Raw genomic sequence first — 17871 nt, 5'->3', positions numbered from 1 at the left:
AAGGAATCATGTGGAGACAAGCGTAACAGAACACGTGCCGATACATCTACTACTTTGTCAACAGCAAAAGTATCACATACCATCAGGGTCGAACGTACTCTAAATTTGATAGGTTTTAACCCTCAAATTCTTGAGTCAGCCTTATACTCTAGAGGGAACCAGAAAACCTTCCAGCCCAGTTCAAGAATAAGCATGTGGAAAGTTACTTCTTCAAAAGAAAAAGTATCTCATATCATCTCATCTCCATTTGCTTCTCCTTATCCTTGGTGCTATTTATGACACAAGGAGAATGAGAACAATCAACCGGAAGCCGAAGTCGAACCTCCAATCCAGGTTACTTGCTTGGAAGTCTGATTGCTTACCTTGTCTATTACCTCCTTCGGCAAATCTCCTAGCTCGGCGACTTGGGGGACTCCTACTATAGGGTTTGTATCGCACTTGACCAAGCTCGAAACTACAAGTAAGCTTCAAGTGAAATTGATACATTACCTTGTGCACCTTCTTAAAGATACCACCTCTGGATGGAGGAAAAGTACTTCCAGAGAAGATGCCACATCTACATATGAGACAGACCACACTTCGGTACTTAGAAGTTTCGTGATTACTCAATGGCTTGGATCTTGCAAGTCCCCAACCGAGGAGCTTCCCTTACTCGGGAACTTAGAAGAGCACTGTTTGTACCATACTTGACCAATCCCGAAACTACTAAGCACCGATCAACGTTATACCGTCAAGGACCTAGAAGAGTTTCCCTTCAACCAGGAAGCCAATCACAGCGCAACACGTGTCGACATTAGAAGCCAATCATAGCGCGACACGTGTTAACATCAGAAGTCAATCACAACACGATACATGTCAATATCATAATGAAACTAAAAACTCTCTTCTATAAATAGAGATCATTCTCTCAAAATATTTCCTAATATCATTTGTACTAAATCATTCACTAGTACTCACTAAAGGAGAGCTTGAACCTATGTACTTGTGTAAACCCTTCACAATTAATAAGAACTCCTCTACTCCGTGGACGTAATCAATTTAGGTGAACCACGTACATCTTGTGTTTGCTTCCCTGTCCCTAGCCATTTACATACTTATTTACACTAGTGACCGGAGCAATCTAGCGAAGATCACAAACTTACCACTTTCTATTGTACCAAAGTCCTCACTGATTTTGTGCATCAACAATTTCAACCTAGACTAGAAAAATAGAGCTCAAACATCAAAACTTCGACAGAGAAATCAGATTTTTCTTCAATACTACGTGGCATTGAATGGTTGGAACAATAAATATTTTAACCAGATTATACCCATGCTATGCATAATGTCGACGAATGAGATGACATAATATTAAATATCCAAATGGACAAAACAGTAACAGGTTATACGATTAATCATCTGAAATCCTTCCTTGCATTACAAGCCAAACTAAATGGATAATTTTCCATATACAACCTATCTGGGTGAGAGACCACCTACGGAAACCATAATTTGTAAACTAAAATGGCTATAAACATCTACCAACTACATTTTATGACTGACCGAAATCAAGGAAGCAAGAATTTTCATCTCTACGCTTATCCTCCTCTATGATAAATATACACAACTACGCCCGAGCATGTTGGCCTGGTCATCCAATAATTGACGATCCCCAGACTGGAATCCATCATCTGCAGAGCTGCTCCTAACCATTGTTATTCCCTGTCACAATCAAGGGGTCAGAAAACACAATCACATTCACAAAAACAAGAATATATGTGCTGCAAATTATCCGCAAAGAAAAAAAACCCTGGGGGATAAAATTTAACCTCTAGAGGCATTCCGGTTCTGACTTCTGTGGCCCTTGTCATGTGAAACAGAAGGAATCTTTGAGATGATCAACGAGCTTTGCAGTCCTTCTAGTAGCTGTGGCCAACAATGTGATCATCTCAGATTTACAGTTTTGAATATAAAATAAGAGAGTGTTCACATAGATACCAACGAGTGAACAAGCACCAAAGCTAGCATAAATGTTGTACATGGATACCAACGAGTGAAGGAAAATGTTATAATATGAACAATAAAAGTAACTACAATTTTCTTAAATCAGAAAGATGTTGGAAGAAAATTTAGGGGCATTTTACATGCAAGCCCTTGATAACATAGCACTTTCGAAAACACTTCAAACTCAATACTTAAGGGAAACAACCCAGCTTACTTTGTAACAAGAGAAGGGCACCAAAAGAATTTCACAGCAATCAATCAATTAGAGCTTGACAAGTTGATGGATGGGGTTTTTTTTTTTATTAAATTTGACCGCTTTAGTGTTTTTGTATAAAACTTAATAGTTGTCGAAATGATTTTTCCAATTTACTAATGATTTTACAAACCTACACTTCAATTAGCAATTCAACTTCCAAAAACATCCTGTACAAGTTCTGCTCATCACCAACTTTATATCAAAGTAGCAGATAACCAAGGGAACCATCCTCAGATTGAGATATAATCAGACTAAAGACTTGATAAACCATTTACCGCGATGTTTATCATAACAAACGAATAAGCATCTATATGCAAAACAGAGACCAAAATATATCCAAATGCTTACTCTTGATGTAGGTTGAATTCTGCGATTTGATCTACGAGGCTCAACAACTTCAGCAGTCGACTTTGCTGGATTTCCGCTAAACACTTTGCCCTCCTCAATTTTACCCAACCTTCCACCAGCAGGTGCAAGTTTTCCTTTGTTTGCCCGAGATTTAGCAGTTAAAGTGGAGACTTTCTTAAATGAAGAATCAGATGATGGAGCTAGTGAAGAAAATTCAATTTGGCCCTGTGTTGTTTGTGATAGGGTATGCTTTCCGGATAAACCCTCGGCACGGTTTACAGAATCTTTGATCTTTCCTGTATTGTCCATTTCACTTGAACCATCAGAGGCACTGCGTGCATCTGTTAAGAGGTTGTCCTTCTGTGCGGCAGATTTACCTGTCAAACTTTGCAGCTTTCCAGATCTCAGACCCTTTAGCTTGGATTCTGCCACTTGTTTTTCCCTCTTGTCAATTTTAGATGTATTTTTCAATCCACGGGATCCTTGAGGCATCAAGTATTTCGGAAATTTCACCGAATCACTAGTTTCATTTGTCTTGTTACTCTCATTTTCCCCATAATGTTTGCTAACTTCCATGAATTTTCTCTTCTTTCCAGGCTTGGGAATACCAAAAACAACCCCCCTTGATCCTTCCTTCTGCAACCCTGTTCGAATTGTTCTGGTTGCATCAAGCTTATTCTCAGTTCTGGTATTCGTACCCATATTAAATACCTTTTCATTTGCAGATAAATTCAGTACCCTTGGGTCTACAGGTTTCCCTGAGTCAACAACATCAATGCCTTTTGATGTGCTATCCTTCGCTTTGCCTTCCACTGCAGGACTGCCCAATTTGGGTCGCTTTTCCTGAGGCATATCACCCTGAACATCAAATTGCACATCAGTAAAATAGAAATAAAATTGACTAGAGAAGTTTTCAACAATCATATGATATTAAAGCATGAAGCTATATAAACATAGTACCTCAAGGAAGGAGGTGTCATTTCGCACACTAAACCATTCAACCCATTTGCCATCCTTCCAAATGAGAGAAGGCCGAAGATGCCAAGCTTTAACAACTGACTTTTCCCCTTGAGCTGTAAGAATTCATAAGAGTAGAGTATCCGATCAACTAACAGTAAGTTTCAAATAGTACAGTGGCAAGCATTTAGATGAAGTGACTTAATGAAAGCAACCCCACCCAAGAAAATAACAGTAATAACAATTCATACACACCTGGAAAGTGGACAGTTAATATAGTTTCATCTTTCTTGTTTTTCTCAGTGACAACTCCTTCCCACCAGCTGAAAAAATAAGTAAATAAACATGTGATGTGTTGCAAATGGAATAATATCAAATGAAAAGTCCAAAAAACAGATGTGGAAAATGGAAAAACAGCATCAAAATCACGGTATGCAAGAAGAATAGTACGACTGAATGCGAGTTTGCAATCACCAAATGCACTAATATCTAATATATCAACTCTACCAAGTTGCTCTGAAACCCAAGACTAGGCATGCTTAAGATAGTGAAGAAAGATGTAGGGAAGGTATATCCAAATAAAGGAGAGTTGCAAAGCAAAATTAGTCTAGTAATCAAAAGAGCAACTCACAAAATATAAGGGCTCATTTGGAAGTACTTTTAAAATGACTGAAAACGCATTTCAAGAAAATGTTTATAGATTTTAAAAGCACTTCCTACAAGAAGCACCGATTATGTGCTTATTTAGGAAGCACTTCAAGCGCTTTTCATGATTAACTTGAATTTTCACTAAAGATTGATTCCAAAAACATTTTCACAAAAAGCGCTTTAAGCCATTTTAAAAGCAATTCCAAACAAGCCCTAAATCTTTTTGTGCATGCTAAAGGAAATTGCAGGCAGTATAATTATATTAATCTTCATATAAAAATTTCTCTAGCAAGATTCTCTGCAAGAGCAATCAATTGTTTTGAATTTTATAACTTGCGCTTACCTCTCCTGTATCCATGCATCAACTTTATCTCCAACAGACCAAGTATAATCTGCCATCGCTGCTCTGCGCCTTTTCCTTGTTCCGTCGTGTCCCAAAGCAGTAACAGGGCGGGCAATTCGTATCTTTGGTGGCTTATCTTCTTCACCTTCAAGTGCCACCCATTCCTGCAGTTTCCCTGAACCAAGTAGATGAGAAACCAAGTGTAAAGTAAGTGACCATGCACATGCAATAGGCATAACATCTTAATAACGAAGAGTTCTATTTATGAAATATATGATTAACAAAATGCATCCAACCAAACAAACTCCTAATGATAAACAGTCAACATGAAATTATCACTTAAAAGAAACTGGTAACACCAACATGAGGCAAGGCATGTTGAGGTGGTATACCTTCATCTGACTGAAGCTCAGTGTAACACACACAGGCTTTTCCATCCTGCAAACACAATACCTTAGCAGTAAACCAGGCTTCTCCAAATCCAGCCCCATCTTTGAGAACCTAAAAGAAAACAAGTCAATTTTATGCTACGGCCATAAAGCACATAGAAATGCCAAGCTTCACAAGAAAGTGGGCACATGAACATATAAACTGCTGTAAACAGTCCAGTGAACGGAAAAAAGCTAATCTCTATTTTTTTTAGAAAAGAAAAACTCCAAACCATATCAGATCACACCTCAGCTTCATACCTCTACTAGAGAACCCTCCTTGATGCTGCTTTCTTCAGATGCTTCTGCTTCCTTTTCAAAATCATTCTCGACAGTAATCAAAGCAGAGTGTGATATGATCTCAGAAACATTGCGGCCTTTTGGTCCTATTGACCCCTTTTCAATGACTGTATCAAACCCCGTGGTTCCTACACCCCGCCTCAATTGATCATCCATTGATTCCTTATTTACCTCTCTCAGAATAGGTGACTTCTCATGTGCAGTCAGCTGTGCTTCATGCTTATCTGATTGTCTATCTTTAGAACCCCTAGCAGAAGTATCAGCATCTTCTCCAACAGTAACTAAATTTGACTGTTCTCTTGACATGCCACTGGATTTCATAACCAGTCCTGAAGAAACTTGAGGTACTTTCCAATAACCCTCTGGACCAGCTTCTACTAACTGACTCAATGGCAAAGGATCACCCATAGCAACAATTATTCCAGCTTGTGATACAGCTTCTGCTGCCAGCTCAGCAGCTTTTACAATAGCATCCATATTTTCAGCTCGCTTTGAGGCTGCAGATGCAACTTCAACTCTCCTTCTAACAGCCTCCCTAGCTGCAACAAGGATCGAAGTTGAACTATTTGTTCCATCTTCACCCCTTAAAATGGGCACAGGACTTTGGCTTGCATTCCCATCATTATATGAAACCAAGGCTTCTTCGGCCATCAATTTTGCTTGTAATGCAGCATTTGATGCAACATTGGCAGCTGCAGCTGCTGCCTTCGCAACAGCAGCCGCGGCAGCTACAGCTGCAGCAGCAGATGCCAACTTAGCTTCGACGTCTAATATCAATCTGGAATTTTTTTGCTTATCCGAATGATCCCAAATTTCTTGGCTGTGACTAACAGCTGCAGCAGCATAAGCAGCAGCTTCTTCTGCCTGTTGCCTGGCCTCCTTAACTTTACTAAGAGTCTCCTCTGATAAAGTTGCCCTCTGCTCCAAATCCTGATCTGCTTTTTTGAGGTGACCAGTGGAAGGCATCTGAAACACAGACATAATCAATTTCTCTGGCATGGTCTTAGACACAATGGTACTTGGGGTTGAGATGGCAACAGATGTAGACAGACTACTACTACCAGCAAGTGTTAAAGCTGACTCGGGTTGAGATTGAGCTTGCATAGTAACCTGAACATGATCCTTGGAAGCTGAAGTCTTTTTTCTTTTTCTAGGCTTAGGGTCAGCAGAATGCTGGCCCTGTGATGCTAACACCTTTTTGGGGTCAAACACTGCAGACGCCCCTGCAAAAGTACTAGTTGGGGCCCCAGTCTGAGCAGAAGGACCAGAGGAAACATGCTTCATACTAGGCAATTGTGGCAGAGATGTTTCTTTTACAGGAGTCAACTGCACTGCTTCTGTACTAGGAAATGCTGAAAAAAGGTTACTGGCTTGAGCTGCAGAAGACTGTGAAGAAGCAAGCCAGGGACCCCGAAAGGAGGCCTGAGGAATCCACGTAGCATTATGGCCCCCAAATATGTTCCCTATTGGTGGTGTTTGGAAAGGATGCAATGGATTGAGTGCCTGCTGATAATTATATTGCAGGCCCTCACAAACAGGGGTAGAAATACTCCAAAGCGGTGATGAAATAGGTATCATTGGGCTACCCGTTGGTGGAGTGCCCTTCGAGCTGGGTCGACCAAGAGGTGAGGGAATACTTTTACTCTGGAATGCACCATGTTTAATTACTTGGTCAGGAGCCCTAGAACCTGTAAACCTCAGGTCTGAAGTACAGTTAGACACTAGATCAAATCAACAGAGAAACAAACAGCTTAAAATGATAGAAAGTACCAGAACGTGATTGCAAAGGGGTTTCTGGATTAACCGGACTAGACTTTTGGCTGTGTAGCCTCTCTATGGACACCCGCCAGGCATTCTCCCACATGCCCCCTCCACCATCTAACAAAAGAACATAATTTCAGAGTTACTAAACATTTGTAGCAATAGTGAAACGATAGGGCAGAGAACAAATTAACTTACCATGTCCCCCAAATGCTGACACCATATAAGCTTCTTCAGGTGCTATTCCTTGACTGCAGAGAAATTTAAAAGAGACACATGTTTTATTTACTGTCTTGAAATGAAATTTCTCTGAACTTCTGAGTAAAATAGACAATGACTAATGCATTCAACATTTGGTAATATATGCAATTCCAATTTATGATAAAAGCCCCCAAAAATGAACATTGGTACAAGAAATATACATTAAGCAACAAGACTCACATTAAAGCACCATAAACAAAGATCTGAGCGCGTAATTGCACTTGCTGCAAGTCAGTGAACGGCTGTTGAAATATTACAGATGGTGGAGCAGAAGTATTTAGATCTGGCAAACTAGATGTGGAAGTAGTAAGAACAGAAAAGGGTTTTACAGAACCATCCACATGCCCATAGGCCTTTGTCTCACTAGGTGGCACAAGCTGGAAAATTCCAGATTGGTTTTGGGACACACTGCTCGATCTGTCCCCTCTTGCTTGCACACTTCTCTTCTTAGCACTCTGTTTACCTGTTGCCTTGCTAGATGCTCGCCTTGTTTTCCGTTCAGGGGTACCCTTGGAAGCACCCTGTGCAACTTGTGAGATTTTTGCATCCAGCTGGCCTGAACCAGAATTTTGAATAGACACCTCTGCTAACTTTAAAAAGTATTTCTAAATCAGAAAATTGAAAAATCGGTGTAAAGACATATCAATAACTATACATGTATATATCTATAGCTAGCATTCCCCAATCCCCTAAAATATATACATCTATTAACAAATATAAACTATCAAAGACATGAGATCTGCAAAATAACTCTAAATCGGAATATTGAAATGTTGAAATCAGAGCACATTTATAACTATAAATGTACATACTTATGGCCAGAAATAAGCGTATATATTTATCCCCAAAAGTAATATATATGTCAAGAGATAAAATGATCAAAGACACAAGTATTATTTAGTATAAACATAAACAACAATAAGGTTATAAATAATACTCTGGGAGGTATAATAGCAGGAACGGGCTGCAATTTGTTGGCAGCTTCCCCTTTCGGCAAATCTGTAAATAAACTCACATCCGAAGTGCCATTTCTCAAATCCTTAGAGGCATCATTTCCTTTTGGATTCCAGGAATTAGGAGAATGATTGTCACCATCCCTAACACTGTCCAAAATTGGGGCACTCAGAATTTTCGGCCCCTTGATATCACCTGAATCATGCTTAGTCTCAGAAAGCTCAATTGTTTCAACAACCTTTGTTGGACCACAATCAGTTTTGTTTGGACCAACAGAACTTAAATCACTTTCTGGCGCAACAAACCTAGCATGAGATTCAGGCAAAGAAGCCGAACAAATAGAAGCTTCACAAATCATAGAAGTGTCACCTGCAAAACAAAATATAACAATCAGAAAAGAAAAAGAAAGAAAAAGCCAAAATGAATTGTAAGTAACAACAGTGGGTGTAAAAAAGAACTATTTTTCCAGTGTTGTATATCACTCCTGCTACATTCTTATTAAATCCCTAGCATTTCATTTATATGTTCTCTTCTATCTAATCCAAACAGGCAATTTGAAACCAACCCTCAAAACTAAAGTCTTCAACTTGCAAAAAGTTTAAATTAAAAAAACCTAATACATCTTATCCAACATTAGCATCTCTTCCCATAAACACTCAAAGCCAAAAAATCACGAGTTGGAGCCACCAATAGAAACTGAATGAAAAATGACTAAAACTATCAATGTGCCTCAAAGCCATTCTATCTGCAATAGCCTCATTACAGTATCACAAAGAATCAAAATGTGAAGGCTCACTACATTCACTTAAGGTTTATCTTTTTTGTTATTTGACAACTCATTCAAGATTAATCAAATTAAATTACTCACAATTAATGCTGGGCATAATAGCCTCTGCAGAAGTCTTATCCTGAGATACTTCAGAAGTGTCAGTGTCTTTCATTACATTTTTAGCAGTACCACCACACACTTCTACCAATGTTGAAGGCCCAGTCCGTGTGTCAGAATCCATAATTGGTTCTGCATAATAGCAAAAATCATTCTAAAACATCAATACACAAATGGAGAGAAAGGAGCAAGGACAAAACTTTTATTTCATGAAACACAAACAATAACAAGAGCAAAAGAAGAAACGCCTGTAAGTTAGACATTGCAGTTATATCCAGGAAGTCTGAGGTTCAAGCCACACTAATAGCATTCGTAACTTGTGAAAAAAGATCAGGCCCCAGGAAGACAAGTTGACTGGACATAACCTAAAGCGGCAAGAGATGATACGTAAAAAGGAAAGAGGATGATGACCAGTGAATGTAAAACTCTCACCTGTTACATTTGCAGATGCCCTTTCAGAACTCTCTTTTATGGTTGAGCCATCCTGTTTTCCAAAGACAATAGCTTCAGCACCACCACCCTCTTTTGCAGAAGATTCACACTGATCTGAAGCAACTTCCCTCTCATTTGTGTTTCTCTTGCTAACTTCATTAACAACTGCATTTTGTGGTTCATTTTGGCACTCTTTATTGCAACTGTCTGTAACAGGCAGAGACTGATCAACTGTTTTGCACAACGACTGTCCAGAAACACCTTTTTCCGCTTCGGAAACAGAAACTAGCCCAGTTTCTACAGAAGGAGGTGGCACTACACATGAAAAACTTGCATCTTTAGTCATTTCGTTGGCAGTTTCTTCTTTTTTGTCACAGTGTGATCCTGCAGCAGAAGAAGGCGCTGCTTGAACCTCTGAGTGGCTAACAATATCGCTGGCTACACCATTTCCTGAAGACAAGGGAGCAGCATTCGTGGTGCCACAAGAAGCCAAATTCGAATCTTCCAGGGAAAGGTTGGCCACTGCAAGAGAAAGAATCCAAGTTAGTATATTTAATGGATTTGAATTTATTTCCTTTCAAAGTTTCAACTTCATAACATACCTGGTTCATTACCATCAGTTTCATGTGTTAGGATTGGAACAATCAGCTCTTTATCTGTGCTACCTTCACACAATGGCGAGGATCCAGATCCCTTAACAACAGATCCATCAAACTTCAAATCTTTACCATTCGAATCATTGAGCAATTGTATCCTATCCTTTTCACTGGAAGGGAGATCCAGGTTACCATCTGGTCCATCACCAACATTGCCTTCCCCGTAAACTTTATTATCATCACACATTTGAGTTGACTCCTCAAGAATAGAGAGTGATACATGTCCGTGAGCATTCAATTTCTCTCTAGAAATTCCAAAAGCATCACGAGGACTTTTAGAAGATCCAGTTACATATGCTTCACTAAATACTTCAGCTGAAGAAGATGTTGCAGTCAAGTTACAATGAACTTCCCTATTTTCATTACTTCCATCCTTAGAGACATCATTTTCCTCAATCGAAGCCTCGGATGTTCTGACCAAAGTCCCACTATCTGGTTGGAAACCACTTTCTAATGCATTCTCCTTGGAGCTACTCCATTGAGAATCCACCTTCAGTTTAGGATCTAGAGTTGAAGAAATACCAGCATTGCTGTTGGTGACCTCAACTGCATACCTATCATCGCCTCTGTTAACCATTGGTGATACATCATGTGTGTTCAATTTAAAATGATCACCACCAGTACCCGTATCTTTAAGCAAGACTGCATCTTCACATTTGTTGGTCACCGCAGGAACCTCAGAGCACCCCCTGTCACCGAATCCATCCGGCATATGTAAGTCAGAATCCCCTTTCAGTATAGGATCTAGACTTGAAGAAATTTCAGCATTTTTGTTGCTAGTCTCAACTGCACAGCTAGTCTTATTTTCATAGGCCCTAGGTGATAAGCTCTGTGTGGTTGGTTCTGATTGATCACCACCAGTATCTATGCCTTTAAACAAGACCACATTTTCACATTTGTTGGTGTCAGCATCAACTCCAGAGATTTCCCTGTCACTGCATTCACCCAGGGCATGTAAGTCAGAATCTTCTTGCAGTATCATATCCAACGGTTCCTCCACACTAATAACATTTTCTTGATTAGCAATTCCTCGTTCCACAGACTCCACCTCAAACGATGAACAATGAGGGTTTTCCAAATAACAGGTAGCCTTTTCAACTACTTTTTCATTCACATGTTGAGCCTCTATGCTCAACACATGACCGTCTGGATTCTCTTCAGTGATATCTTTTAAATTATCTTGGACATCTTTGTTACTCAACTCATCACTTGTATTAATATTTTGCACAGATATCATATAATCAACTTGCATTCCTGAAGCAGAGGAATCTTCTTTTTTATCTGGAGGTTCATCAACCACATATTCCAATTCCATCTGATTTACACCTTTGCATTTCCCATCAGCAAAAGGACTCCCTTCACTTACATGCGGGGTGTCCTTTCCACTAAGATCATTTGGTTCCAAGTTATTTGAATTTCCATCAACTAATAATTTACCTTCACGGGTTTGTGAATCATCAGCACAAAGCTGATCTACTCCTACATCCTTTAAGCTAGAAAGGTTTTTGGAAGTCTCCCCCTGCTGTAATGTAGGCTGTAGAACTGTAACATTCCCAGTTTGAGAAAGAATCTTATGATCATTATCCAGGTTAGGCTCCATCTGCTCAGTTAAGCAATTCAGTTCCTTACAGGCATCTGATTCCTCAAAAATTGTCTCAGAGGGGATAATTTCTTCCTGCCCAACAGATTTTAATAGCATTTCAACAGATTCTGAGGAAGTCGCCTCAGACCAAACATTGTTGCGCCTTGATATAGAGCAAGATTCTACAGCAGTGGAACTAAACTCTATCCCACTACTCCCACGAGAGAAATCCTCAATCCAGTGGTTAGGTTCGCTACTCTCTATGCCCAGAAAAACCTCGGTTTCAACCAAACTATCAAACCTCAAATGCCCTTGAAGGCTATCATCAAAATCAAACTTGGGAAGAGCATATGGCTGTAAAACTGGAGGACAATTAGTACTCCCTTCACCAGCTAAATGAACATTGTGGCTTTGAAGATCATTGTCATCATAATCCATGGGTGTATCCCTAAAATAGAACAGCAATCAGGGGGATAGAGTACAAATAAAACGAATAGCTAAATCGAGATAGACAACAATATGTGCAAGTATATGGACCAAATGTTCAAGCTTTGCAACCACCATCTTGCAGAATAAGTAAATAGCAAGTACAATCATTAAGTAATCACTACCAGGGAAAAGAATCTGAAGCCCTACATCCCCTTGCTCATCAAACAGATAATCATCCCAAAGCAAGCGTGGCTCATTAACCATTTATCATCAATTATGTTCAAATTCATAATTTTTTTAAAAAATTCAGTCAGACAGTTTGCAAACTCTATCCATGACACTCACAATCTGAATTTCAACAATTTATAAATTTTAAAATTGAGCCAAAAAAAAAAAACACCATGAACATTATTTTGTGAATTATACAAAAATGATATACAAGAGATAATGCAAACATACAACAACCACACAAAACCAACAAAAACCTCAATCAATTCAAACAATGATGTGAGATATCAATAAAAAAATGAAACATAAAAGTTTTGTACAGTAAACAAGATTGTCATATCATGCTTAGCACAAGAACAATAGAAAGTTATTTATAAAGCGAGAAGGAAAAAAGGGTAAAGCTTACATAATACCAGGAAATACCCTTGCTTAAATAAATCAAAGCTACAATTTAATATTATAGGGGTAAAGTAGTAGAAAGATAATCTTTTAAAAAAAATTAAAATTCGACATTCAGTAATGGGCAATTACCTAATGCTCCACTTTTTAAAAAATCAGCTTTTCTAAAAAATTTAATAAATTATAATATAAAAAGGCCAGTAGAAATGTACTCATGACATATATACTTTTTAATAGCTATATAAATTCCATGCCAATAAATTTTAAGCCAGTGGAACTCTTACTATGTTAAGAACCCTTGATTGGTAGACCAAATGAAGTTCCACTTGACCAGATTCTTAAGTGCATTTTTTAAGAAATTCCTATAAAATTAAAAACGTATAATACATAAACCTAAAAAAAAAAAAGAAAAATAAAAATGGAGGTCAAGGCACTTTTAATAAAATGGGATATCTCATCAACTACAACCAAAAACTTCAGAAAATAAATGCACATCATATGTAACTGATCTATACAGAAAATCACGTTAAAACCACAAAGACATCAATCCTAGCATACTATTTTGAGTGATGATTTCCCAAGATTCTATTTTGGAGAGCATGTAGAATTATAGATTAAATGGCTCATCTGTAAGAGGGAAAGATAAAGAATCTATCCGTCACTCCCTCCATAAACGCAAAAAGTAATATTCAATTGTACAATAATAAATGTTAACATTCTCTTACTATTTTATAAGTCAGGAGGGAATTATTTACTTCTAACAAAAAAAAATTACTAAAAAGTTAATAAAGGAACAACTGAAGATATGCAATGGTCACTGACCTTGAGAAATCCTGTAAATACAAAGTAAAGGTATGGCAGAACACAAAATCTACATTCAAGATTAGGTTTCCATACGTCGAACAGTTAATGATTACTAAGAAGAGCCAGTTGCGGTAATTCTTAAAAATGTGTACTAAACTCACAACCATGCATTCAGATGTTTTCAATTTCCGAAACATGCATGTTCCTTGGCAAAATCCAGCTTTGTTTACAAAAAGAAAGAATCAGCTGAATAATACCTTAAAAGATTGTACAAAAGTAATAAATAAATTACACACAATTAATGATAAACTAATAAAGAAATTTCAAAGATTAAAGCTTCAGCATTTCCGAATAGCTCCAAGTACGAATACAAAAACGAAGAAAAAAAGCACGAATTTTTTATTTAAAACTCACCATTTCGAAGCATAACAAGGAACTACTTTGGCCTAATTTTACACAGATACCCTAGCTGTATACAGAACCAAAAAAGAGGAAATGAACAGTACCAGAAGAAGTAAGAAGTCTAGAGACGCTACCTCCCTCCATCCGGTGAAGAAATCCAGCCCCTTTGATCTCTCAACTGTTCCCCAATTGTACGGTCATCTGCAAGCCAAAACCCTAAGCGTTAGTCTCTCAATCACACTCCTCACCCAATTGGTAACGACGCATCAGCAAGGAAAATTGAAACCCTAACACACGAAATGGAAAACCCGTCGGAGTTCATCATACCGGAGTCTTCGAGTTCCCGGCGGATAGAATTAGGGTTCCGGCGAAATCAACGAAGCTACAGGCGAAGAGTGAGAAAGACTTGCACGAAGAGAGAGAAGATGAAAGAGTGAGAAAGAGAGAGTGTGTGTTGGCTGACCGAATTTGCAAAATTCAAAATAAAAAAACGGAAAAATGGTTAACCGAGGGTATTTTCGTACATTAGCTGAAATCTGACTGGTATGACAGTATGAATTGACACGTGGCTTCTCACGACTTGATTTGACAATTGGGTTATCCTAATTGGACGGTGATGATGGGATTTGGAGGGGCGTTGTGTGACATGCGGGTGATTCGAGTTGTAAAATTCAACAGATCTTGACACGTGTCTGGAGTTGGTTGATACAAAAGGCTATATAAGTAAAATTATCTCCTTTTATACATAATGAATTTGTCCTTTTATCCATGTACTATACTATATATTTATTCAGATAATTGTCTTTCTTCTTTGTGTGATAAAATTCTAGATTCAAGATATATTTAATGATAATATTCTACTGTATTATCATGAAAATAGAAGGAGCAATAGTTACTTTTTATAACTTCATAAAGAGTCGTACACAACACGTTATAATACAAAAATAGCATGTTCAATTTAAAACGTATCAAGTCATAGAAAACGAATAAATTGGATTGTGTTGTTCAACATTAGATGCTACATTTGTTTTACCCCTTTGAGATTTTTAATTTTTATTAATTTTGTAGTGTGTAATGTACTAATGTTATAAAAAAAAATTGTAATTTAAGTTTGGGTGAGAGATTAAAAGGGTCGGTTGGATTAAGCGGTGGGTTTTGGAAATCTCAAATATTATTACTTTTTTTTTGATAATTTTAAGGAGGGATTAATAAAACACAAGTTTGAAAAAAAAAATATAACCCGTCAACAAAATTCAGCTTTGTAGGTAGGTTTTCACAATCCCACCTCACTTCTGTCTCTCTCGCCCATCATCTCTCTCTCCCCCATCTCTCGTCTACACAAGTCATAATGATTTTATCATTGAGTCAACTTTGAGACTATTTTCCGGCCATCTCTGACATCCATTGGGCTTCCAAATATATATAATCTTATTCTACACTTTCCTATCTTCATTTTGATATATTATGGGTCGAATTTGGTTAAGAAACAATTGAGTTACGAAGCTTTGAAAATGGCCCAAACTTCTAGCCAAGAGCTTCGATACACTTAACAGAGTTTTTAACGGAATGACCAAAATGATGGATGGTGGACAATCTCAGGGACCACTTTTATCGATTTGAAATGTTAGCAACCAAAGTGGTGAGTTATGCAAATTTCAGGAACCATTTTGATTATTTAGCCTTTCTAAAATTTGACAAATATATACTTTATAGCCAAGTAAAGATACATTATCCCCTTTATCTAAACAAGAAACTCTAAACTCCCCTATGAAGGAAAAATTTGTCTAAATGAAGATCATTTAAGTGACACATGCATCTTACAATTCGACTGAATGCAAAATCTAATTAACATGAACTTAAAATCCAATCTTTTACCCACAACTTTCAAAACCTAGTAGACGGTGAACCAAAACTCAATTCAAAATTGAATAAGAAAAATGGAATATTGCTCTTCATACCTTTGAGGAACCTTGCAAAGGCTAATCACCCAAAATAAGGGTCTTCGTTTCTTTGCTTTCCTTGCATCTTGTTAGTTGATTTGAATTGGATCTCCAAGTCCTAAAAGAATGGGAACTCTAAGTCTCCACAACAAGGAGTGATGCTTCTCCTTGCTAGCAACACCCACCCTATGTGACTGCCCTTGTAGAGAGTGATGCTTCTCTAACTTCTCCAAACAAAAACCCTAATGAGGCCTAGGCTATAACTCCCTTTATATAGTCCTTTCCTTTGAGTGAGTAAAGAGAAAACCCTAGCTCGCCCTTTATATGGCTGCCTCACTATGGTTAGTGGGCCTTTTGGGGTTTTAGTTTTAAGTTGGTAAACCATTTAACCTGTTAGGCTTGATAGTTCAAGGCCCTCGAGCCATGAAACCCAAAACTAACTTAAGCCATATTTGAACTTTTGTTTGATTACATGACATTTTAATTAATTCTAGCCATAATGGTTAAACTATTTAATTGATTTACTCATCTACATTATATTTATTCAATATCTACTTTACACAGTGTATGCTTCATTAAGTTTTCATTAGCAAGTAGATGGGCGATTAGAACTCTTACAAATCGATTATAAATTAGAACTACCTTTCAAATCTCATTTTAATGAAAATTAGTTATTGCTAATCCTCAAGGCTTCCACATGCTATGATTAACACCTAGCAGCGTGTGATAGTTAGAAGATGTGAAGAACCTATTCAATTGAAATTACAATACAATATAGTCATTCTCTAAATCAATACTCTTGATTACATTGGTTGGTCGATAGTTTATTCATGTTCACTATCCAATATGATTCTCTTTATTGAACTTAGTGAATTCTTTTCTGGATTTTGGACCAACAAAGTATATGCATTAAGGAAGAGAATAATGAACTCCAAAACCCGGAAACAATGAAATTTTAAAACTTGTATAGTTGATAAAACTATTGGACGATGCCCTAAAAGTCAATGATAAGATGAAATGCCTCAGGATAATACACAACAATTAGTCAACTTTGACTAGTCATAGGCCAAGATCACTAACTAAGACTATCTCATCAATTGTTTTATGTCTAAGCAATGAGTCCATGGATAGAGGAAGAAGTAATCTAAAGAAGTTGGATTGCTGAGATCTTCTTTCAGCTTTTTATCTTATCCTAAATCGTTCATAGTTATAGGATTATCATATGAACATCGATAACCGAAAGCATCGGTACATACTATGTCAACTCAATTGGGAGGATGACTATTTCAAGTCGAGTGTGTAGGTGCTTAATAAAGAGTGTAGGCACTGAATGCGATCAAACAAGAGTACTTGAGTGGAGTTCTATATACATGTCAAGCAGTTAACTTTAAAAGTTGAAATAATGCAAGTAATCCTCTTACCTAATTAGACACATGACTGCTTTATGGATAAGCCACTAGGCATTTGATGATGCAACATGACCTTGCCTCATCTTGGGTGTGTTCTATATATCATTGAGGCTCTTGAGTTATTCATATGGGCATAAGAGTGTACAACAAGGGTTCTCTGGCCTTCAGTAAGAGAAAGAGAATATTTTACCATATGATGTTAGAATCTTTGGTCAAAGTATCAAGTGCGATTAAGGAATGCATTCCTTATACATCTCAATTGAATCATATAACATAAGAAAAATCGTATTAGAGGTTTGACATAAATTAATCATACCCTAATAATGTGATTAAGAGTATTTAATTAAAAAATGATCAAATTGCATTGTAATTGCAACCGAATAGGTTCCAAACTATTCTACTTTGGATTGGGTGGTCATGACGCATGGCTAGATGTAACTCATGACTTGTGGCCCCGCTTGATGA

At 37.6% G+C, this 17871-nt stretch overlaps 1 protein-coding gene across 3 annotated transcripts; it reads right to left on the bottom strand.

Moving 5' to 3' along the window:
- Window positions 1–1325: 1325 nt before the first annotated feature.
- On the bottom strand, window positions 1326–14516 carry LOC126617961 (uncharacterized). 3 transcript variants are annotated; one of them, XM_050286043.1, is made up of 17 exons: window positions 14385–14516; window positions 14162–14258; window positions 10160–12243; window positions 9558–10079; window positions 9108–9257; window positions 8223–8608; window positions 7466–7875; window positions 7223–7275; window positions 7034–7141; window positions 5225–6966; window positions 4928–5036; window positions 4536–4710; window positions 3800–3867; window positions 3548–3660; window positions 2588–3445; window positions 1809–1905; window positions 1326–1701 (listed from the first exon to the last, which is right to left on the bottom strand). In XM_050286043.1, exons 3-17 carry the CDS (start codon window positions 12231–12233, stop codon window positions 1685–1687), a joined length of 6882 nt encoding a protein of 2293 aa, XP_050142000.1. In that variant the 5' UTR covers window positions 12234–12243; window positions 14162–14258; window positions 14385–14516; the 3' UTR covers window positions 1326–1684. The 3 variants fall into 3 exon arrangements, with proteins under 3 accessions (XP_050142000.1, XP_050141999.1, XP_050142001.1); XM_050286042.1 differs by having other exon boundaries at window positions 14192–14258; XM_050286044.1 differs by having other exon boundaries at window positions 5225–6951; window positions 14192–14258.
- Between the last annotated feature and the right edge of the window lie 3355 nt (window positions 14517–17871).

The sequence above is a fragment of the Malus sylvestris genome, chromosome 4, assembly GCF_916048215.2.
Source record: "Malus sylvestris chromosome 4, drMalSylv7.2, whole genome shotgun sequence".
NCBI lineage: Eukaryota > Viridiplantae > Streptophyta > Magnoliopsida > Rosales > Rosaceae > Malus > Malus sylvestris.
The sequence above is the reverse complement of the archived record's forward strand: the minus strand, read 5'-3'. Positions and strand labels throughout refer to the sequence as shown.